The 25204-nt window shown below is 40.4% G+C and overlaps 2 protein-coding genes across 3 annotated transcripts in view; one reads left to right on the top strand and one right to left on the bottom strand.

Annotated features, from left to right (window-relative positions):
• Positions 1-635: 635 nt before the first annotated feature.
• LOC133849268 (protein strawberry notch) lies at positions 636-22410 on the bottom strand. 2 transcript variants are annotated; one of them, XM_062285212.1, is made up of 12 exons: positions 22392-22410; positions 15740-15854; positions 9895-10446; positions 9042-9437; positions 6721-7215; positions 6275-6660; positions 4709-5115; positions 4193-4627; positions 2380-4106; positions 2179-2317; positions 1738-2116; positions 636-1665 (listed from the first exon to the last, which is right to left on the bottom strand). In XM_062285212.1, exons 1-12 carry the CDS (start codon positions 22392-22394, stop codon positions 1435-1437), a joined length of 5265 nt encoding a protein of 1754 aa, XP_062141196.1. In that variant the 5' UTR covers positions 22395-22410; the 3' UTR covers positions 636-1434. The 2 variants fall into 2 exon arrangements, with proteins under 2 accessions (XP_062141196.1, XP_062141197.1); XM_062285213.1 differs by lacking the exon at positions 9042-9437 and having other exon boundaries at positions 22392-22409.
• Positions 22411-23720: 1310 nt separating this feature from the next.
• The window catches only part of LOC133849269 (beta-1,4-mannosyltransferase egh), an 11420-nt gene continuing 9936 nt past the window's right edge, over positions 23721-25204 (top strand). The window contains exon 1 of the mRNA XM_062285216.1: positions 23721-24936. The gene's annotated coding sequence lies outside the window, so the exon portion shown is untranslated. The remainder of the gene's footprint in view (positions 24937-25204) is intronic.

The following is a 25204-nucleotide window of genomic DNA, read 5'->3' as shown; positions in this document are numbered from 1 at the left end:
AGTCCCGTCAGTATACGACAGGATATGACTGAGCTAGGATAATTTCTCTAAAACCTGCAGGTGCATCTAGATGCATTAAACTTTTTTGTAGCATACTTTGAGGCTGAGTTTAAATTTGAATTGCAATTTTCTAGATTTGATTTATTAAGCACCACGAATTTAAGGTGCAATTGCAACAATTGAACAATTTTCCCACCCAAAATGAAAACAAAAGTTGTGCACGTTGTGTATTCCTTTTGTATGCCACATTTCCGCGTTTATTATGTTTGCCGTTGCTGTTGCCGTTGCGGTTGCGGGCGCATACAGCATTTGTTGTTATTTATGGTAACTTGGTATATGTATGTATGTAATATGTATGTATTTACTCGTATATTTTAATCATATATGCATATGCATATATATTATATATATGTATATGTATATTAACACCTTTAATGGCTAAACTTAAATTAAGTTTTATTACAGTTAGAGGACCTTACATTACAAACTGCAGTTTGACTTTTCTTCATTTCATATTCACTTAGCAACTACGACGCAAAAAAAAATGCCTTAACTCGGTTTCATACTCGATTCTCGTTAGAATTCTTCTTGGTTTTGCTTTAATTTGTTTTTATTTTTATTTTTTTGTTTGTGTGTGTGTGTGTGTGTTTTTCATTTATGTTTGTTTTGTTTAAATATGTTTTCAATTTCCGTATTTTGGTTCAAACTAAAGAGAGCTCCACGCTGTGCTGCAGCCTCTTAGTTATTACAAAATTTAAGTGGGAGCCAAAAAAATAAAAATAAAGAATACATATATATATTAAAGTGCGTTACGTACACATTACGTATGTATTGTTTGTTTTGTGTGTGTGTGTGTGTGTGTGAAGGTGTGTGCTTGTGTATAGATGTGCTGCATACTATTATTTATGTTAAAAATAATTAAATTAATTAAAGAGTAAATCATTAAGAAAGAAGTCCATATAATAAGCGTTTCCATTTGTTTTCAACTATATCTTTTCTCATGTTGTGTGTTTGTGTATGTGTATGAATTTGTTTGTGTTTGTGTTTGTGTGTGTATGTGTGTGTGCGTGTGCCAGTGAGTGTAAGACGCAACTCAAAAAAAGGTCGATCTGCTTTCTTTTTGGATGCATCTGTTAAACACATCGTTGCACGTTATCTACGAGCGTCTACAACTAAACTAAATCATTAATTCAATTCAAGTGTAAAACTATAAACAGTTCTTAAAATAGTAATAATGTTAAAAAAAAAATATAGTAGCGAACAAATCCTGAAAATGTAAAACAAACGTTGCCTCCATCTAAGTGTGTGTGTGTTGATGAGAAATGATGTTCTTTGTGTGTATATGTGTGTGTGTTGTTGTGTGTGTTGTGGAGGCTTGGAATCAGTTGTTGTTTCTCTTTATGAATGTTTCGGGCGGGGTAGGAGCCGAGCCTATTAATAGTTGAATTCTTCCTGCTTCTCGGAATCACTGCGCAGATCGTTCATGAGCGGCTCATAACAGGACTTGGGTATCATGGTGCCGACAATCTTTTCGCTCTCGGTTGTCTTCATGCGTATCACCTGCATCTTGCTGTTGGAGCGTGTGTTCAAAATGTGCTCGACACGTCCCCAAACGGACAGCACCGAACCGGCGAGCACATGATACAAACGCTGTCGCAGACCAACCTGCAAAATGATTCGAGAAATGATTTTTGTTTGTTTCAGTAATTTAAAGCTCTGTCTCTGTCAAGAACTCACCTCGCAATCGTTGCCCAGACTAACGTTGCGACAATTGCCATTCCAATAGGCATGCGAGCATGTGTGCACCGAGGCATCATACTGTTCGGTCCAATGCGGTTCGGCCTCCTCGCTGGGCACCTTGCGATACTTCTTCTCCAGCTCGGCGAGCGATTCGTGACGCACCTGAAGACCCGTGTTCGGTCGATAGATCTGGCACATGATCTCCTTTTTGCTGCGTGACTTTTTCTTTTGCGCCTTGCTGCCGTCGGCATCCGTTGAGCTGGAGCCGCGCGTCGGTTGCTGTTCAATGATCACGACTAGGATAGCGGTGCGCTTCTGATTGCGCAGATGATGCGAAGTGTAGAAACCCTCGTGCTCATTAAATAGATCCGCATATCTGCAACACGCAAACAATGAATGGCATATAAAAAACATTTGTGTCAAGAGTTGTGTGCTTACTTGTCGATGGCCTCCTGCCAGATCATGCCGCGCTCCACGCGCACCGTGTGCAGCTCGGTGGGTGCCACGCCCGTGGCATGTTTGCGCACAAAGCGCACGAGACGCACGCGTGTCACATTCTCGCCAGCGGCGCCCAGATCTATAAGATTCGACGATTAGAAATCACATTTCATTTAAAAATTAAGTTCACTGTTTACGCACCAACAATGCCCAGATCAAAGCGACCGCCACGTTTGGCCTGATTGATTATGGCCGTCATAGTGTCGGTAAAGTATTTGAAGAGACGATTCTGCAGATCCACCGGACAGCCGAGAATGCGATTGAGAAACTTCGATATGTTGTTGTAGTCCTTGTCCAGGCTGAGCACACCCGGATGACTCTCGCTGTTCACAATGATCCCCACGCCCACCAACGCCCCGGCAATATCCTTGAAGAACTCGCCGCTATAATCGGTGGGCGGCGGCACCAGCGGCGTCTCATAGCCCATAATGGTGCGCATCACCGTCTCAAGCGCCTGCCGTCCGTACTTGTTGTCAATGTTGAACTGCGACAGATCACGCGTCTCGGTGGCCCGACGATCGCCGTGGGTCAAAGCGCCCAACGACTCAAGACGCTTGGCCACCGTGGAGGCGAAACGCCGTTCGCCCGCCAAATCCGAGATGAGAAATATGTACTCGGGTGCGTTGACCTGATTTGAACGATGCGTGCGTCCAAATTGCTGTATGGCTCGATCGGCGGACCACGGCAGCTCGAGGGTGATGTGAACGCGACGCCGTTGATTGAACACACGGCGATCGCTTTGCAGCGAGATGCCGCTGGATGCGGCCTCCGAGATGATGGCCACATCCTTTTGGCCGTCCATGAAACGCTGCTTCTCCGTGATGTTCAGCGTCTCGAGCGGCACATCCGACTCTGTGCGCGATTCGTACTGTATGGAACCGTCGTCGCTCTGGACAACGCGACCACGTCGACCCGTCATCTCGGCAACGTTGTCGGGACCGCCCAGCTCATCGATCAGCTGATCGAGTGTGTTGGGCGGCAGACGAGCGCCAAGACGTTCGATTTTGCGCAACAGCTCCTCCTTCATGGTGCAGGCACGCTCGATGGCATCCTTGGGCGGCGGACCGTAGTTCAGCTTGACGCCATTCACGCCCACCGGCGTCATGGTGCCCTTCATCTCCTGCTTCTTCTGCAGCAGATCCTGGATCTTGTCCTGCGTCGACAGCTGCTGCGACTTGCGACTCTTGGCCGCATTCAAAGCGGCTGCCACAGTCGCCGACATGCTGCTGCTGCTGCTGCTCGTGGCCGTTGGCGTTGGCGACTCTTTCGGTTCCTTCTTCACCGCCTTTGCCTCTTTTTTGATGGTCTTCTTCTTGGTCTTCTTTTGGGTCTTCTTGCTGCCGCTGCCACTTGACTTCTTGGCACGCGCATTCACCCAGGGATCGATGTCGCTGTCGCTGCCGCTGAAGAACGGATTGAAATCGGAGCTGGCATCGCTGGCAACGCTATGACGATCGCTATCATTGTCATGCTTGTCCTCATCATCGTCATCATCGTCGTCGTCATCGTCATTCTCATCGTCATCGTTGTCCTCATCGTAGGCATCATCGCTGTCGGCGGCATCGTCGCTGTTATTGCAATCGCCGCCCGAAGTGTGTGTGGCATCATCGTCGCTATCGCTGAATGGCCACGAGCCGCTGCGTTTCTTTTTCTTCGATTTGCCTGCCGCGCCCGCTGCTGCAGCGCCTCCCTTGCGTTTGCTGCTGCTCTGGTTGTTGTTGTTGTTGTTATTGTTATTATTACTGGCAGACAGCAGGCTGGGCTCCGTCTTAACAGCAGGCGTGTCATCATACAGACCGAGTATACGATTGATGCGATTGCGATCGGGCGCCGGAAAGTGTCGCTCCACAAACGACTGGAAGACGCCTCTACAAATTTGGATGTACATAAATTCAATTAGTAAACACAACTCTTTTCCTGTCTCTGTCTAAATCGTGTGCACTCGACAACTCACTTGGCTGTGGAGACAAAGTCGGTGAGCTCGCCATCGTCGCGCTCCAGTTGATCCAAAGTGCGCGCCTCGCCCGTTGATTGCAGACCAATGACAACACATTTGCCATACTTGATGGACTCGCGGGCAACGAGCACCGCATGATTCACCTTGGCCGCAATGCAGAGATATTTGAAGAAACGCTGATGCGATGACCAAAACTGTCCCCACATTGTCTTCTTCATGCGACTCTCGGCATCGATCAGCTCCGCTGCCTCGGTGAACTTTTGCATGGCCTCCACCCAAAGTTCAACGGACTGATCGTAGATCTTGCGAAACTCTTTGGTCAGCGGCACTTCCTCGATCTTAAAGCTGACGCCCTTGAAGCTCAACTGACGTGCAATATACATGCCACGAAGTTTCATGTCCATGGCCACAATCTCCATGGCGCCAACGCCACTAAAAAACATAAAAGAGGGTTGTTTTATTAATAATAAATACAAAAACAGTTTATAGGTAGCTGTAGGTTGATTAACTCACCGTCGCTCCACGGCCGTAATGAAGTCATTGAAATTGGCAAACGCCGTGCCCTGTCCCCAGAGACCCAAGCGCACCATATACGCCATATTCTTGGGCTCCGATGCGCCCGTCGCTGAGGCGTACACAACGCGTGCCTTGGGCAACTTTTGCTGCAGCTCGAGCACCGTTTGGCCCGTCTTTGTCGGTTTGCCCGACCCAACGGGGCACAGATTCTTGGCCTTGTGACACTCATCGAAGATGATCAGACCCTCAAAGTCTTCGCCGCACCATTGCAGCAGCTGACGGAAACGTGAGCGATATTTTCCGGTCTTGTTGTTCGACTCGCCAATCAGCGCCGAGTATGTGCTGAAGATCACGCCGCGCTTGCAGTTGTTGTTCGCATCCGAGCTGATCTTGGCATATTTGAACTGCAAATAGTAGAAAACAAGATTGCATTGTATTATTGGCTTGTTACACTATGACTATTCCAACGCCCTAAGGTTGGTCTTAAAAATAAATAAATAAAGCACTTAGAAAGCAATACACTTAATTCAAATAGTACTCAGCTAATTAGACAGACATTTGAATACTTAAAATGGTAGTTTCGGACTTCTATTTAAGCAACTGTACTTATACTTAGCAATCATGAATATTCAGAAATTATTATGATAATTTCAATGTTATTAACTGAGAAGACAAATATCCCAATACTAGACTCATCATAGTAATTTAAATAGTTCCAAACTAATTACACAAATATATTTATACCTAAAGCGATCAGACTTATCATAGTAAATCAAATATAACCGAATTAATTTGATGTACATCTCGATAAAGCTTACTAAATTTCACACTTGTTACTTCAAGAGTAGCGCGATTAAAAGCAAATATTTACAATTTAAATGTTGCTAGGCTAATTCAATATGAATTTCACATTAGGATTTAAGTAAATATTATTTTAACAAGTACTTGTTAGTGTAATACGAATGTTACACTCTAATTAAACATAAAACTGAATGTTCAAACAGACGTTAAAGTTCATTAAATACTGCTTCGTTAATGCAACACTTATTACTTAAAAAATAGTAGCTTTAAAGTACATATTAACTGAGCCAAAAATGATTAAAATAGAAAGCTAATACGTCATTCGTTTTAAAAGAGACGCATAGGAGTTAAGAACTTATATTGTTGGCAAAAATGTCGTAGTTATTACAATAATTTAAATGTTAAGCTAAGTGGAATAGTTAAGTTGATGGTTAGCAGTATAATTTAAGAAACTTTAGTTATACTTAGCAATATTAGGTATTCATAAGTTATTATAGTCATTCATTTCATTAATATAACACTTATTAACTAGAAAGAATTATGATTAAAGTATATGATAGTTCATAATAAACATATTCGACACTCATATTCATCTCAATATAAAATAAGATGCCTAGCATTTAAAAACTATTATTTCAGAGCAACAACTTAGACTCAAATATGGTTGAGGTAAAGTTAAATAACTACTGTTTGATTGATATAACACTTATTCCCTAGAAAGCAGTACTAAACTATTCAGATATGTATATCTAGATTGCACACCTTATTGAGAGCGTGGACATCGATGCGCGTGGCTCCAATGTCGCTGAGATCGCGCTCGGCATCGTATTTGAGATCGTTGGACACGGATATCCAGAGGGCCTTCTTGCGCCCCTTCAGGTAGTTCTCATAGATGATGCCAGCGATGGTGCGACCCTTGCCCACGCCAGCGCCATCTCCGATGAGGAAACCGGCACGACTCCCATCGGGCAACAGATGATCGTGAGCCTGCGATGCGTAGGTGATCGACTCCAATTGCAGGGCGCTCAGTTGGCCGCTGTTGATGGTCTCGTTGGGTATGGAGACCTTGTAGTAGACATCGCACGGCTCCACGGAACTCAATGAGGCGGTCTCCACCACCGCATCCGGATGCTTCTTGCCGAGCTTCACTGCAAAAAGAGAAGCATATTAATTGGAATTTCACATCAAGAGAACCTAGTTGAACTTACGCTTGGCTGGCCAATAGTCAGCATAGGTTTCAGCGACACCCATCTCCTCGTAGTCGACCTCGTCCTCTTCCTGTGCCTGCTGCACATAGGCGGCGGCTGCTGAGGCATTTGCCAGCGCATTGGCGGCATTGCCAACGACCGAGTTTGCGACATTGGGCAACTGTTGTTGCTGTTGCTGCTGCTGCGTCGGCTGTGGCATGCGCATCGGTTGCATGAACAGCTGCGTCATCACATGATTGGGAATGCCACTGGTCAAGTACTCCGGCTTCATGTCAATCAACTTCTGCAGCTTATCCATCATCAGCTTCATGGCGCCTCCTCCGCCGGCAGCGGCGCCGCCGCCAGCTGCAGCTGCTGCTCCAAGTCCGACAGCTCCAGCTCCGGCCACGCCTCCAACCGTAGCAGCTGTGGGCGCATTCGTCTTGAGCGTTGCGCTCGCGGGGGCGGCTGGCTTGTACGGTGTACGCATGGGCGTGGCAGCGCCCGCATAGCTCACTGCAAGACAAGGGAAGGGGAATTGTGTTGTTCATGTTGCATGTCGTTGCAGGTGTTAGTTGTGTAGTTGTTGTTGTGTGTGTGAAAGAGATGGCGATGCATATGCAGAGCGAGTGAGAGAGAGGGAGACAGACGAGGCGAGAAAAGAAGAGAGAATGTTCATGTGATTAGTAGGTTGCAAGACTAAAAGAAACATTTAGTTTAAAGTTACCCAAAAGACAAACTTTTAAATATTATCATCCTAAGAAAACGTTTTCAGATTATCACTTTATCGCAAGAGATCTTAAATAAATCATCAGGATATCGAAGAGCAGAGTTATGAATGACCTTTAAGATCACTTAAATTTATAGAATTGCAGTAAAAGTTCTTAAGAGAATAGATCCCAAAAGCATTTATCAATCTAAGAAATAAAAGAGAACAAATCCACGCTAAAATATTCAACAATCCTTAGCAGAATTCAGAGCTATCATCATATAATTTTATTCACATTTCGAAGTCAATAATACTTAAAAGAGAGATTGGGAATTAGGATTTGGCAGAGAATCGTTCGAGTTACAGATAGCGAAATAGATTAAGAGATAAGCCAACAATCATGGCGGCAAGTTGAGTCGCCTGCCACTCAACGGTATACGATTTTTGCTGACTTGCTTGCGGAACTTCTGGTCGTTGAAGTATTTCCATACGGCCGGAAACTTTTGACGCTCCATGTGAATCGAGAAGTACGAATTGTGCTGCATGACACTCACCTGCAGCAGACGCGTTTCGCTCTCACAATGCTTTGCATCACCAACAGGAGCAGATTCGGTGGACGCGTCAGGGATTTGCTTTTTCGACAATGACAAGGGAATGAAATCGCCATGCTTCGGTGGCAAGTTGATGAGACTTGCGGGAATCAAGGGAAACAATTGATTTTTATAGATTAGCTCAACACGCTTGCGATCGATGGACTTTTTCATCGGCAACGGTTCGTTGGAGCTATCGCAAGGCGTGCACTCCGACGGCCTCAGAGAGTCGTCGAATAAAATTAACTTCGAATCGGAATCGGACTCGGAGTTCCCCTTTTTGTGGTTATCTTTGGCACGCTTCCAATTCTTAATGAATTTCTCATAACCCTCCCGCTGGGAATTCACAACAAACGGACGCAGTCGGTCCAATCGACGCTGCACACGTCGCGCAACACGCAAATGTCCTTCTGCTGGACTCGAGGGCAACCTTGGCAGCAAATCCTGAAAAATCATTAGCTCCAATTGCCCAAATGCTTTCGTGTACATGGCACAAAACTTGTCCATGGCCACTTCAACCTGCTGGGCAACCAAACTCTGCAGCTGATCGACATCAATGCTTAACTGGGGCGATGCATCGGACGACATCGTCTCTGAAGCGCAGGGCGAACTATTGTCCATCCTCAAAATTAATTCAAATTTAAAATGTTTATGATTTTATCCAAATTTTAGTGTAGAACTTATTTGATGCTTGTCAAGACTGAATAGAAACGAATGCTTAACCCAAAGCTTCAAAATCCATAGTCTACTTTGATGAATTTAAATTTGTAAAACGAACTGCGAAAGCGCTGTTAACAGTTGATGCGAAGAGAACAGAGATGCAAGACTTAACAGACGCACACACTGAGAGTGCTGTTAACAGACGCTGCTAAGTTAACAGAACAGCTTAAATGTTAACTGAGCATTGCCAGACTATCGCAAACTACATATACTCACACACACACACACGCGCACTGAGTGTGAGAGAGAAAGAACCATAATGGAATTATGTGATTGTTTTTTATAGGCATATTCTTGGTTGTTACCAACATTACAGGACTTACTCTGCGCCAATAAAGACGCGGCCATATTGAAATTGGCAGCAGAGGCGGCTGACGTTGAGGCGCCTCCACCCGCAAAGTAGTTGTTGTTATTCTTATTACTGCTGCTGCTGCTGCTGTTGGTGGCGGGAATGTTGGTGTTGGGTGCATTGCCACCTTTGGAGGCGACATAAGCGGCGAGACTCATCAGATCGTTGGTGCTCAGGCTGTTCAAATAATTGCCAGCACCGCTGCTCAAATAGGAGCTGGCCGAGCTAAGATTCGCTGTTGCAGCAGCGTTGCCAATGCCTGTGCGCATGATGCCAGCGTTGCCACTGTTTGCATTGATCCTTGTGCTGGCGGTTGCCAAAGCCGTGTTCGTTGTTGTTGCTGTCGTGCTGACATTGCCCAAGGCTGCAGCTACAGGGCCACGGCAACGGGGTGGTGGTTTATGTGTGTGTGTGTGTTTTGGGGGTTGGGGGTGGAGGGGAGAGTTGGTTTAAAAGCAAACAAAACGAATCGAATCGAAACCAAAAAGAAAACAAAAGAGGAGCGCGCGAGCGAGGAACAAAAACAAATACCATACAATGTATGTGTATGAGAGCGAGCGAGATAGCAGGCAAGCCAATTATGCAGCAGCAGCCGATTTGATAAGAGAGTTTGAAAGTGAGCGGGAGAGAGAGAAAGAGAGAAGAGAACAAGAACACAGCGTATTAATTAAGAGCTTTTGAGAGCTTTGTCTGTCTGCCCATTATCTATGTATGTATGTGTGTGTGTGGGTGTGCATGTGAGTGTGAGTGTGCGGTCTATGCGTATGCGTATGTGTTTGTGTGTGTGTGTGTGTTTGCATTTGCACTTGTGTGTGTTTGACACTTACCCGTCACTTTCTTTGGCATGTTGCTGCTATTAAGGTTCTTGTCGACGATCACTTTAGTTGTGATTGTGGTTGGCAACGCGGTGAATTTGCCGCCCGTTACTTTCGCCGTATGCGTTATTGTTGGCCTCAGTTGCGTTGCTCCAATTAAGCTGTTGTTGTTGTTGCGACCAATAATGCTGATGTTGTTGTTGTTGATGTTGCTATTACTATTGTTGTTTAAGTTGTTGATGCTGATGTTGTTGTTATTGTTGTTGTTGTTATTGGTGGTGCTGTTGGTGACAATCTTGTTGCCAATGATGCTGCTCACTTTGTTGTTGTTGCTAAGCAGCAACGATGTCGGCTTGCTGCTAATTACTTTACTGATATTATTGTTGCTATTTATATTATTGTTATTGTTGCTCAATTTGAGAAATATTTCGCCGCCACTATTATTACTGATGCTGCTGCTACTCGCCCCACTGTTGTTCGCCTGCTGCTTTGGCGTCGCAATCCCAACTCCACTTCGAATGTTCTGGGCATAGGTAACTGCAGTGTTCAAGTCTCGACCGCCTCCTGCAAGAAAAATACATGTTTCGAATGGTGATTAGTTAAGATAATCAAATTGTTTAAGACGTTTTTTTATTTGTTATTATTTGGTATGTTTGCATTTCAAATAATAATAATAATAATCATATTAAAACAAGTAAGACAGCCACAGTCAAGTGGGCTCGACTGTAAGATACCCGCTACCCATTTTGAATAAAAGAAACATATTTTGCGGTATTTTCTCAAAATATACCGAATATACTGCAAAAATACTAAAAATATACCAAATGGTATATTTGGTATATCGACATAGTACCGTATTCAAAATATACCATAGACGGCACAATATACCAGATTGTCAGCCAAACCAACTCAGACCCTAGTAAGGTAAGCGTTTTTGCCCATACCAAAGTATTTCTTTAATAACTTCGACAATTTTTATCTGATCGCAACCAAATTTTCAGGAATCATAACTACTATAGTAGTTATTGTATATACCAAAATTCGCAACTCTAGCTTTAAAATTACGCTTGTTATTCGATTTTTTTGATTTGCGGGGGCGGAAGTGGGCGTGGCAAAAATTTGAAACAAACTTGATCTGCGTGCAAACATAACAAATGCTGTCGAAAAAAAAATTATAGCTCTATCTCTTATAGTCTCTGAGATCTAGGTGTTCATACGGACAGACACACAGACGGACAGACACACAGACGGACAGACGGACATGGCTATATCGTCTCGGCTGTTGACGCTGATCAAGAATATATATACTTTATAGGGTCGGAGATGCCTCCTTCTACCTATTACATACATTTCCTGCCGACACAAAGTTATAATACCCTTCTACCCTATGGGTAATTTGTATCTATATATCAGTTACAGTTAAAAGTCCTTCAATATCTTCAATATTATTTAGGATAACATACAAATTCTCATTCCAAAGATCTTTAAAGTAATATATATCAAGTATTTAAATTACTATATATCAAGTATTAAAGTCTTTAATTAACTTATAGCATCCCTTGCCTCTTATTCAGCCAACCCAAACAACGTGCAGCACGTACCGACAATAACCATTAGCAAATACTTCAAACACAATGAATAACTGCACCGCACAGTGGTCAAAAATTGGTACAAAACAAAAACAAATATATTATACAAATTATGTAATATTTTATTGATTTCTTTGCAATAATTTTCAAAATTTTCAAAACTTTTTAACTCAATTTACCACAATGCTTTTATTTGACTTATTTTTAATCACTGTGCTGCTGTCACGGTGCACAGATTGTGAGAATTTCTGCTCGTGGCACGTGCCATTTTTCTTCTATTTGTTTTTCCTTGCTGATAAAAATGTTTCAATGGTGCAAAAGTTTATAAACACAGCACAAATAAAAAAAAAGCGTGATAAAAGTTCAAATGCGAAACTTGGAAGCACATTTTCTTTTCGACATTTTATGCTCTTTAAATCAGGCAATAAAATAAAGAAATGATTGAAGAGAAAATATTATTAATCCTAAGGATCAAGAGAGACAGAATGCCACAATTGGAACATAATTCGCCAGAGTCTGTGCTGTTGGGAATTCGAGGGAAATCTAATAATCTATCTAACCATAATGACATCTAAAATATTTACCATATAATAACGAGCTTAGGTTCTGTTTGTGCTCCGTTGCTGAAGTTGCAACCTGGAATGTCCGACGAGACGTTGAGAACACAACACAACACAACACAACACACACGCTAACGCCAACAACAACAAATCGATTTGTTTCCGTTGCTGTTTCAATTGCTTCCTCCCACTCCCACTCCTACTCTCTCTGTCTCTCTCTCTCTCCGCTGCTCGCCAGTTGTAGTTGTTGTTTTAACGCTATCTGCCTTATGTGTAGGAGTCGCAACCCAACCAAGCTTCGCTTGCCTTCCTTCTGCCTCACTTCAACCTTACAGTCTCCATCTCCCTTTCCCCCTCGTTGTATATAATCAGTACATAATTAGCAAATGGTTGCGTGTGTGTGTGTGTTTGTGTGTGTGCATAATTGCAGTGTGGTGGGTAGAGAGAAGGGGAGGTGGAGTCAAGTGTTTGCTACCTGCTTTTGCGAGGGTGCAGCTGAGACACCTCAAGATGTTCTCCATCCGTTGATGCCTAAACAACCCCCGCGGTGGGCAAGTGGACACATCCCCCACACCTCTCCTCACCACACCACACCACATCTCACCACACAACATCACAACCTCACATCCCAAACGTCGTCGTCTTGTGACATTGAAAATGAAAATTGAGTCGCATTAACTGCGTCGACGTAGAACGCAACGCGGCATAATATTTATTGCTTACGTGGCGCAAATTCAAATTCTCCTACGAATTGTTTACTCCCAAATAATACTTTGTTAACTACAACACATACAAACAACATAAGGCTAAAAACAATTGCATTCTATACATTCTTGCGCTACTCTAAATATTGTCAGCTTTGCTCACAGCAGCACTTGAAATCCAACACTCGACAAATTAAACAACAAATTCGAAATCTTATACCATCTTATATTGCAAAGAGCTCCTCTCAAGACATTGTTGCCGCTTTGCTTGATACACAGCTGTTAGAGGCGAAAGAATTAAATGATATCCATGATGAGCATGGATAAGGGTACATACTATGTGTACAGAAATACTAATATAATAATACCAAATAACTTAACATAATAAATTAATATATCATTTTTACATCAAAGTTTATCCTCAATTTAGCAAATATTTCAGTTCAAGCATTTCTGTTCAGTAAATTTAAATAGTAGTAACCTTACACAAACTATTGAACTGTTATGATATTAAAATAGAACATTTAAATTACAGAAATTACTCTGAAAAGTGTAAACGCCATACAAAAAGTGTCTTTCAAGAGGAATATTCGACTAATTTAAACTTAAGATAAAAGAAAGAAACGTAATGATTATAAGTTATATCATAGAAATTACAATTGAATGCGAATATTTAATGAGTCCCGTTATGCAGTTCTTTGCAATCCCTCATAACAGACTGACACTCGTTTAACGTCGAGCTTCCAAACTCTTCTTATTGCCCAATGCTAACAACTTTAATAAACTATCGAGTGACTGCTTAAACTATCGATAAATCGTTTTACAATTCTTATTCCATTTTGCATGTCATAGTTACATAGTTAGTTACGTGTTTCCCCATTTAAAACTCTTTTTATTACACAGTGTTAAATCTAACAAACTATCGAATAAGTGCTTAAACTATTGATACATATATCGTATTTACAATTGTTTAAATACTAATTGCCAAGGACTAACTGAATAAATTATCTATGGCGTTCTTCCTAGATCAATTTTGCATTTAATACAAATAACCAATAATTACTTTCCTTCATTTAAACCTCTTTTATTATACAGTGCTAGCTCTTAGAAACTATCGAATGAGTGCTTAAACTATCGATATATAGTATTTAGAATTGCTTAAATACTAATTAATAGGATTGCTTACTAGTCTGCCGTTTCTTGCTAGTTAAATTTTGCATTTAATACAAATAATCATTAATTGTGTTTTGTTCCCCCAATTTAAATGCGTTCGAAATTTGCAATAAGTGATATATTGAAGCAGCAAATGCAAATTGATTACATTCTTGATGGCTGTAATGTTATTTGCGGCTGCACTGCTCATCAATAATAGATTGTTAATTAATGTTTCATTGGGCTTAAGGCAGCTGTTTGGCCTGGGCTGGAAGATTTGCTGCTATTGTTTGATATGCATTAAAGAACAAGAAGAAGAAGACGACGGAGCAGAGAGCGAGCTTCAATAATAATGCATTCAATCGAATTAAATTGAATTACGAACGACGACATCGCTAATGATGACGCACTGGACGCCAGCTACAATACAACAACAATTACATGCTCAAGCTGGCACATAAGGTATAAATAATAGTATATAGAGACATGCTATATATGGCAGCATATCGGGGCACATACGTATGATTGATGTGACTTAAGCAGCGCCTTAGACACGATATATACAGAGTATGTATACAGAGTATATAGTATCAATTATATAGTTGTGGATGGATATGATGTGTTGTTGTTGTTTTGTCAGCCACACATTGACCATATAGAGAGCACATTGAATGCAATCACAATGCAAATATGTTATGAACATCTATCCCCCTTCCCCTTCCCCTTCCCCTTCCCCTTCCTTCTATAACTTCCCCTCCATTCCACTTACCACCCCGCCCCCGCCCCCCTCTAACCAGGTGTGCGAGATGTGTTCCGCTAGCTATTCGCTCAGCCAGATAATTCCTGACGTGCTCTCTTTTCTAGTTCGCTGCTCCTGCTGCTGCTTTGCTCTGTTTCATTAATATTTCACTTGAATTTTAATTAAATTTATTACGTCTCTCGGACTGACTGAAATCAGTGAAATGGGGAAAGTCTGGGGAATACCCTCGCTGAAAAGCACAATTACTTTTGGCTAAATATCGTCCACTTGTGCATTCGTAATTAGCTAATGAATGCGCATCTCAAATTCTCAAATTTAAAGCACGAAAATATTCTATAGACTGGACAGAAGTTTATTTTACACAGGTTTCCTTAACTTTTTATCTTGCTGTTGAGATTAAAATTGTCATTGCAAGTTTTGGGACTCTGCTGCAGTTGCCATCTCTGTTACATGCAACAGCAAACTTGCAACGCAGCAAACGAGAGGGAACAAAATTAATCTTACTGACTGGCAAATGCTCTTCTACCGATAGTTGTCTCATCTCTAACTAGTAATTAAAAATGTTCTTTTTTTCTAAAATGTACAATTTTAATGTAATTTCTTACTGTCCTACCGATAGTTGCTCCTTCTCTAATAATTCAAGATGTTTGTTTTTTCTATGATGTAACATTTTAATTTCTTACTACCCTACCGATAGTTGCCCCATCTCTAATAATTAGAGATGTTCTTTTTTTTCTATGATGTATGAATTTTATATTAATTTTTAATATCTTTTCATACTTTTTTGTCTATATGTATATAAGAGACATACTTTATTTAATGTGCTCACAACTGCTGCATACTCTATCGATTTTACAATTTCGTTTGCAGAAACTATTCAAATTATTAGACAAGCATTTTGTGCCAAAAATCTCTCAGTTGTGGGAGTTGCAGCTCAAGCGAGCTGGGCCAAAAAGTTTACTACAAGTTTTGCATTTTACATTCAATTTGTATGTGTGTGTGTGTGTGTGTTTGTGTGTGTATTGAGTATGATTGTGGCAATTTAAAGGCCATTTATCAAAAATGTACATGTACATGGCATATTTAACTTACCGGGCACTTCTATTTGATCTGGATCTTCATCATCATCGAAATCAGAGCCAGAATCATCATCGTCGAATCCATCATCATCGTCGGCGTCCAAAAAGGTTTTGCGCTTTTTCGATGTCTGCAAATCAAATAAAATGGAAATCAAATTGATTAATTGATTGACTTCTCACACAATCAACCAAAAAATGTACGTTTTAATTAAAATTGATGATAAACGAATTAAACAACACCATTTCTTCCATTTGCCGCACGCACACGCACACAAACCGCAAACAGCTGTGACACACACACACACACGCACACATAAAAATGCGCACAAAATAACGGGGAATCACCAGAAAAAAAGCGAAGCACAACAAAAAAAAATGTAGCACACTTTTCAGCGCTCAACAAGAGTGACGCAGACAAAAGAATTTAACGCACAGCAAAAGTATGAGCGAGAGCGAGCGAGAACGTCGCAGTTGTTTAGAAAAAACGGCACAAAGAAGGAAGAAAAATAGCAGCGAAAAAAAATGCGAAAGAAAATGAGAGGAAAAAAAGGGTGGATGAAAAAAAAAAACTCACACAGCACGAAGTCGACGACGACGACGTTGCGGATTGGATGGATGTCGGGAGGAATTTCGCAGTCAAAGTCGGAGCTTAGGTCAGTTCAGGTGGCACCACTTGACACTTGCCACTTGCCACTTGCCACAAAATATTGCTAGTGTTGCTGTTGCTGCTGCTGCTGCAATTTTGCGACTGTTCCTGCGCTCGTGTTGGAGCCAACTACTGTGCTGTGCCGAGTCCGTATCTTTGTTTGGCCCGCACAACACACACAACGCCACATTTCGTAGCAAAAGCGCTTGCAGTTTTGTTTTTCGGCAGGCGACGGGCGAAGGGGGACGGGGGACGAGCGACGTGTGCACAACCCAATCCCAAAACCCTAAATCCGACGACGAGCACCCATCCGACACCCAACCCCTAGCTACCCCACATCACCCATCGCCCATCACCCATTCCCCAAATCCCCTGTACCTGTGTACTCAAAACTCCATCCATCCCCTTTTCCTGGCACAGCAACAGCAACAGCAACAAGAACAACAGCAACATCAGCAGCAGCAGCAGCATTGACGTGGCAAACACCCCTTGCTGTCAAATTCTACAGTTTGGGGACCGTGGGTGGATGGGCCAACTTTTGGACGGTCAGAGGAACGGGCAACCACCATTTGAATAACAACGTTCAACTGCCACTGACTGCACAGTGGTGCAAAATCATGTGATATTCAAATTATTAAATTTATACTGTTCTCTTTTAAATACTTTTTAGCATAAACATTCTGTTGCTTTCAGTAAATGTTTATTGAAATGTAAAATGTAAATGATTTAAAGAAATTATCAAATTTATTCTGTACTTTTAGAAATACTTTAGGATAATAACATATAATTAAAGAAGTAAATGCATAAGAACATGCACTTAATGTTTAAGCCAAGCATTTTCATTATATTACAATAACAGAGGCGCAACTATATTGCTCTGTACTGAGATACTTTTTTTTGTACACTTTCTATTATTATATCGGTTGAAACACCTGCTTTTATTTTTGTCCGTATTTAAGCATAATTCTATTATTTTCAATACGATACCATACATTATGTAATTCGGTTAGGAAGCATTAAGTGCACAAAATCCAACCAAAAAAATAAAATATTTAAATGCATTAAAGCTGTTCGATATATTTGTTTAAAAGCAACGTATATGTAATGTAATGCCACACATGCATACATGTCGCATGTTCTATTCCAGAGATGAACTCTGTTAATGTAAGCTACTCTGTTTTTATTTTGAGGAACTGTTGTAAAATATTTAAATTTGTTGAAAGGAACTTCAGATAGATATCATTTTAATAAATGAAAAGAAAACTGTCAACTGTTAAAAGAACTTCAATTAATAAGATGTATTTTTTGATTTTTCAATTTCGTACATATTTTTATGCAAATATTTCATTCTCATCTTTCGTGTTGTACAATCTTCTTTTAAACAAACTATCGCATGCTCAACACAAATAAATATCGTGAGCACTTGTGAACCACTGTGACACATAACTCGAGAAAGGGTTGAACATAGCATTCCACCTTACACTCACACACACGCACACACTTTGACTACTCACACTCTGACGCACACACACACGCATGCACGCACACCCATAAAGCAAGTCAACGAAGCAGTCGAAAATGTTTGGCATGCAGAGATACCGAACGATAACTACGACGAACTACGAAACAACGAGCACAAGAGAAACTACGCTATAGGACTATAGTATGTGCAATGTGCCAACCCCCCAGTGAACCATAACCGTACTCATCTCCCTCCCCATTCCCATTCCCATTCCCATTCCCCTCCCCCACCGACACACTTTGCTACCCCAGCAGAGCTGGTGAAACAAAAGGATTGCCTGGTTAACTAACACACAGCGAGCCTACAAACATCATCACGATGTTCGTGGCGTTGTGATGTGATGATGGTGGAGTGGGCAAGGAAGAGGGGTGCAAGCCCACCTCCTCCTCTCCCCCCCGCTCTCCTCTACACTTTGGCCAGGCAAAGGACGACAACGGGATGAGGCATGTACACCACAGCGACAATTAGAGCAAGATAGCAAGAGTTAACCGGTTGCCTGCCTCGTTGGTTGGCTGCCACTGCCATTGCCTCTGCCTCTGCCTCTGCCACATCGAGCACACAAGTTGCCTGGAAGTTGCCACAGCAGTTGGCTGTCCTGCGTCCTGGCCTGGCCTGGCCTATGGATAGAGATAAATCAATGACGGAACTTGGAACTTGGTAACTTTCGAAGCCAGCAGGCACAACAACACACAGCATAACACACACACACACACACACACACTATGCGACCACATCGAACGCAGAGCAGAAGCAGCAGCAGCAATAGCGGCAAATGTGCCAAAATGTTTGCGTCAACCCAAAAACAACATCGACACTTGCCCCCTTTCGAAGTTACGCTCTCAATCCCGACTACAGCTACAGTAAAATCACACACTATGCGATACCACACTATAGTGAAGTACAATGTTAATTTGTGTAGCATACTCCAAGTGTTCACATCGAGTCAAAAACCTCAGCAGACAGTACTCTTTTTACCGTAAAATGCAACTTAGTATTTAATACTACATTTTGTATAATAAAATACTAAATAAATATATCCAACTATTGTCAGAGAATAGTATATAAATATACAAATAACTCATAACATTTCAAAAAGTAAAACGATTTAAATGTGTATATAATTCAATTTAGTATATTATGTATTAAATTTAGTATTATTTAATATACTTCAATTAAAAATTAAATATTTTACAAAATTATTTTCAGAGAATATCATATAAATATAGAATAATCTACATTAAATCTAAAAGTAAAACGCTTTAAATGTGGGTCAAATTAATAGTTATAGCAAAAATAGAATAATTTTAATCCATAACCAATATATTTAATGGTTGCAGCTTTGAATTTCACTTTAAATTATTGAAATTTTCAGCTAGCAACTTTTTCAAGAGCTTTTCGATGTTTCAAAGATGCGAACAATACTCATTTAAAATAATAATAATAATAATATAATATTCTTTATTTTATTATAATTGAAATTTTTATAACTATATATTTTAAACCTTCTTAGAACATTACAAGTAACTATAAGAATAAGTAATTATAAATAATAATATGTATATAACTTTTTATTTAACTATAATAAAAATTTATATAAATATACATTTGAAATCTTTTTAAATTTAACCTAAAACAGATTTTAAACAGAATACAATCAAATGTATTGTATACTAAACCAATATTTATGATTTTAATTGATTTCTTTAGTGAAGTTTATTCTATATAAGAAAATAAATCGAAAATTTATAAAAATAATCGATATACCAGTCGTAGATTAATAATACAATAAAATGTATTGTATACTAAACCAATATTTATGATTTTAATTGGTTTGTTTAGTGAAGTTTATTCTATATAAGGAAATAACTCCAAAATTTATAAAAATAATCGATATACCAATAATCGATATACCAGTCGTGGATTAATAAACACTCCAATGTCAATTTTAACTCTTGTGAAAAGCGACAGAATAAGAGTGCTTACAAAGTAATTTAACATTTCCCGTCAAAGCCAATTAACATATCCTGTTATCTGCCAGTTGTTATCCTATTGTTGCGCACACAATCCAGCTAACCCTCTGTTGCTCCCCGGCCCCCCTCTTCAAAACAGATTTTTGCAAGCTTCTGACACACAAAATAAAACCAAAACGAATGACCTTGCAACACAAGCACGCACACAAAGAGAATGCTAAATATTTTGCACACAAAAACATGTGTTTTATCCCATCTGTGTGTGTGTTTGTATGTGTGTGAAGGAAATACATCAACACGTTGTTGCCTTTGCCAAAAATGGGAGAAAAAGTGCAAAGAAAATGAGGATGATGAGGAAGAGAAAGAGGAAGAAATGGAGGGGCGGCACATTTGATATTATTGTGAGCAAAAGTCCCTTAAGGGTTGCAATCGCAATTGAGGCGAAAATAAAAACGAAAACAAAAACTGATGGATAAAAGTGAAACAAAAACAAAATGACAATTAAAGCAACAGCCCCGAAGAAGAAGCGCACACACAAAATGACAAGAGCAACAAAAAATTGCATAAAATAAAAGTTGAAACATACATACATGTATATTTGAAAATCCAAGTGGAGCAAGAGCGCCGTGTGTATGCACCGCAAAGGGGAATTGCAACAGCGAGAGGAGGAGGAGGAGACGGAGAGGAAAAGGGACAGGAACAGGAATTGCAATTTAAACGCATGCGCTGAAACACAGCGAAATGCAGCGAATTGGGGAAAAGCAAACGGACAACGATAAATACGCTGAAAGCCGCTGGGGAAATTGCTGCAGCGGCAGCGGCAGCGTCAACTACCGATGCCACTCCCACTTGCTGCTGCGATGCTGCTCGATGCCTCTGCCTCTGCCTTTGACTCTGCTTCTGTCACATGCCAAATTGTTGCTGCTCAAGTCACATTTCCAGCGACAAGAAGTAAATACAGTAAAATCATGCCAAGGACGAACACTGAATAGTCTAATTCACTTTTCGGTTTGCGTACTTGCTAATATTATGGTTGCAGTCTTTGCTAAATTCTGCACGTTCTAAAGCAACATAAAAAAAAAAAAAGAAACACTTGATCTTTAGTCGATCTGCTGTTAGTCATTTGCATAGTTTTTACGTCTTTCATAGATCAAACGGAGTCGGTCACAAATATTCTACGCAAGTCACATTAAATTTACGCTGTCATCGTGATTGTTGTCAAAGCCCAAACTCGTTTTTAAACATCAACAAACTACCATTCAACGTGTGCTTAGCGGATTGACACTGCTGAAACAAATGTATAAAATTCTCTGGAAATTATTCCAATTTTTGCGACTATATACAATACTATGAAACTATTAAATTCACTTTATTTGTCAATATTCATAGAAATTTCAGCTACAAAATCACTCTTGCCTCTGGATCTTTAAAAAATAAATCAAATTTAATATAGAATTATTTTTACAAACAAATATAAATGCATAGAAATATATTCTTGGCCACATTTTAAGATTTCAATATTTAAATATAAATTTTACATTATTTACGATTTCAACTCAATATAACAAATTCGAAATTTTTTTTGCAAATATGGATTTTTAAAGAAATTAGTTTAAAAATAAATAATAAAATAAAAAAAATCGTGATCCATTATCAACAAATAGAAGTTATTTATATGTAATTCCTGAATATAAGGAATATTCTCAAGAATTTTCTTAATTTCATTTTGAGTATCATTAAGCATTTCACATGGCGATTTGAAATGAACTGAGAAAAAACGTGAGCGTTTCCCTGAATGGCAAACGTGGAATAGGAAAAGGGGGAACGGATGGCAGCGTGGTTTCGGTTTCTATGGCAACGGTCGCATGGCCTTAACCCTAACCTAGCACAAAAATTTGTTCACATTTTTTTTTGTTCGCCTTTTGGTTTTTGCATTGTGTGATGAAATATTAAGCGTGATGAGTTAGAGTTATAGAGGTGTGTGTGTGTGTGTGTGGTTGTGTGTGTGTGTGTGGAGGAGAAGAGAGTTACATGTCGGGAACGATTGAATCAAATGAATAAAATTGTCTGATAAAACAGCAACATGTAAACAAACAATGCAAATTAATTGTGTCGTTCTGCAGCCACAGCTGAGTAAATTCGCAAAAACGGGACAGAGGGAAGAAAGAGGGGGCCAGACTCTATAACGTGCTCAGACACGCATCTCTTCTTCATTTCGCTCTCGTTGCGTCTTGTCACATTTGAAATGTTTTTGTTTTTGCTTTTGCTTTTTTTCACCATGTGGCTGGCCACGCATTGAACGGGAGCAAGCGAGACGGCTAGCATGTGCACACTCAGCTGCTTATTCTGCCGCTGCCGCGGTCGCTGTCGCTACAGCCGCTACTGCTGACTGAGAAAAAAAAAGAGAGGCGGCAGGCAGAGTGTGGCCATTGATATTTTGGCCATCAAATGTGACAAAGGAAATGCAAAAGTCATCATAGTAGCAAACAAATAAATAAACAACGAATGCAATATTTTCCAAACTTACCATTTTGCTTTATTTTATGTTGTTGATGTAGTTAGTGTTCTCGTCGTTCCTTTGCCGTTGCCTTGCCTTTTCGTATCGCAATTTCTGGCTGCTGTTGTTTGCTGCGAACTTCGCTGACGATTGGCCGGAAGAGGAAGAGCCGAGAACGCGCGCGCTTCGCAAAAAAAAAAAAGAAAAAGGCGACGAGACGAATGACGATGTTACGACGACAGCGACTACGACGACGAACAACAGACGGTCACCAAAAAAAAATATATAAAAAAAAATAAGAATTGCCAGCAGAGCTATGGAATAATTGTTTCGACTTCAAGCAAACAACTCGTACTGAGATCTCTTTCTCTGGCTCTCTTAGCTGCCTTTACCAACTCCGCGCTTCAGTTGCGGCTGCGGCTGCAGCTCTGCGCTCTCCTCGTCAGGGCTCAACACGCGTTTTTTTTTTTTTTTTCTTTTGGTCGGTCTATTTCTTTTGTTTGTTTAACTTTTTCTGCACACAGACCGTGGAACGCTATAAAAAGTAGAAAATTTCGTCAGTGGGCGACACAAATATTGTGCAAATCTCTGTTCTTAAATATGTGGTAAATTTCAATATTTTTTGGAAGACGACTGCTAAAGCTCAGCTGTCACGCACACGCACAATAAATAACAACAAAAAAGGAAGGAAACAAAAAAAATTAACAAGCCGAAAACACACGTAACATGCACACACACACACGTTCGCAGCGCACGGTCGCACGCACGCTAATAAAATCAAGCCTATCGATAATATTCTTGGGGCGATTACTATAAAATCAGTACGACCAAACTGCAATTGCTATGAAAGCCCAAATGAAAGAAATGGTCACACTCGTATTGTTTTCTGATTACTTGTTATAGCCGCGGTTTTTTTGTGCAGTGGAAATAGACTATAACACATAACAAATATTGAGTCCAAGCTTTTTTAAGCGTATATTTTTATTTTTTGGTTTTTAATTAATATTTTTTAGATAAATGCTCATTTAAAGAAAACATCTTAAACTCCAATTTGCAAACGAGTTAGCAGCTCTTGTCTGAGAAACATTTCCAGCAAAATGCATAGTTCATACAAAAATACAGCTCATTTTAAATAACTGTATTTTTTTTCCAACATTATATTTTTCTCTTAAGAAAAAAGCTTTAAAGTGATGAAATACCATTGATTTAATCACATTGTTCACAATTAGTTTAAATAATGAAAAACGGTTAATGTATGCGCAATCAGAAATTAAATCAGTTGGCAATTCTTATTAAATTGCAATAAGTTGGCAGCGTCAGCACTCTTGTTGGGGTAGTTGGCAACTTTAGTGCTGGCGAATTTGGCAACTCTAACAACTAATAAATTTTTTTTTTTACTCGGAAAAAACACAGTCACTGTTTTCGGGCTTAATCGAAAATGTGCGCGCCATGCAAGTAACATATAAATAAATAATTCATCCGTTCAACAAGCTCCATTTCGAACAGAAATCGCACAACAAAATCACTTTTCCAAAAAAAAAAAATTGTGCCCGCCACCGCCGTCGTCGTCGTCGCCGCTCTCTCACAAAACGTACCAAAAAAAAAAGAAGAAAATTTACAAACTAATCGGAAAAATACTCGCTGGTCGCTGCTGCACTCTGCATTCAAAAATTCGATCGATACCACAGAGCTTACTGTGGCCAAATTATAGTTTAGCGTGTGTGACTCTATTCTATATATTTTTTTTGTTTTTTTTTTCATTTCGTTATCGACACAAGTGGAGAAGTGAAGAAGGAAAGCAATAAAAAAAAAAGTTTTGAGAGAGTTGAAGCAGCACTTTTGAGGTGCATAAAGTCGCATGCTCGTCATCATTGCCGGGTGTGAGACGCGAAGAGAGAGGAGCGCAAAAAATTAGCAAGACACATTTAAAAAAATATATATGTACATACATGTGTACGTTGATTTGAATAAAGATCGCTAGTATTAATGAATTTGTTGTTGTTGTGCAAGCCAAGGAAACATTGAAATACATTTTCTAAGTATAAAAATAAACCAAACAAATCGTCGCTACGGCTAGCAACAAGAGCGGAGGCAGAGAGAGAATCACACACACACGCAAAGGCAAAGCACTTGAGCATCCGCCCAAAGCCCCCGCCTCACACACATATGTAAACACTCATACAAATATACAGCATCAGTTCTTCTTTGGGCGTCATCGATATATTCACGTTTTGTTTACGCGAGGAGCGAACGACACACCCTATGCTTAAGAAAACAAGAAGAGCGAGTAACGAAAAAAAGGAGAGCCAACCGCTCCACCCATTCTCCCCCCGCGTGAGCGTGTGCGTAAGCTTAGTGCCTGCTTGTCTGGCGCCTTATCGTCGTCGACAACAACAACAACACGAATAACAACCACAACAAAACGCCAGCGATTTTATTGACCGGGGACCGCTCCTGCGAAAAAACAGAAGACAAGCGACAACACGCCATTGCCATTGCCATTGCCAGTTCCTCTTCCTTGTATTTGACAGCAGCAAGCAAAACCATTAGCCTTTTTTATGTGACCAACAGCATGGTGAGTACAAAATCGAAAGAGCAAAAGAGAGAGGGAGAGTGTATGGTCGTGAGAGCGAGAGCGTGAGCTTTCTAACGGACCTGCACCTGCGTGTATATTAATATTAGCACTATTTTTTTTTTCATTTCTTTTTTGGCGTTTTGTCTCTGCCCATCATTCGTTGAGCATACAAGGCCGCTGCTAGCGACGCCGGCCCATTAGTACGTAATACACACGCACACATATACACGATTGTATGTGTGTTCGTGCACGAGACTCGCTTTGCATG

The sequence above is a fragment of the Drosophila sulfurigaster genome, chromosome X (assembly GCF_023558435.1).
Source record: "Drosophila sulfurigaster albostrigata strain 15112-1811.04 chromosome X, ASM2355843v2, whole genome shotgun sequence".
In the NCBI taxonomy this organism is placed as follows: domain Eukaryota; kingdom Metazoa; phylum Arthropoda; class Insecta; order Diptera; family Drosophilidae; genus Drosophila; species Drosophila sulfurigaster.
The sequence above is the reverse complement of the archived record's forward strand: the minus strand, read 5'-3'. Positions and strand labels throughout refer to the sequence as shown.

Bases quoted from the DNA above. Each gene is read 5' to 3' on its own strand.
- LOC133849268 (XM_062285212.1), bottom strand. The intron at 10,447-15,739 runs GTAAGTTAAATA...TTTTTCTTGCAG, and splicing joins AGATCAAATAGAAGTGCCCG to GAGGCGGTCGAGACTTGAAC. The intron at 9,438-9,894 runs GTAAGTGTCAAA...GTGGCCCTGTAG, and splicing joins CATGCCAAAGAAAGTGACGG to CTGCAGCCTTGGGCAATGTC.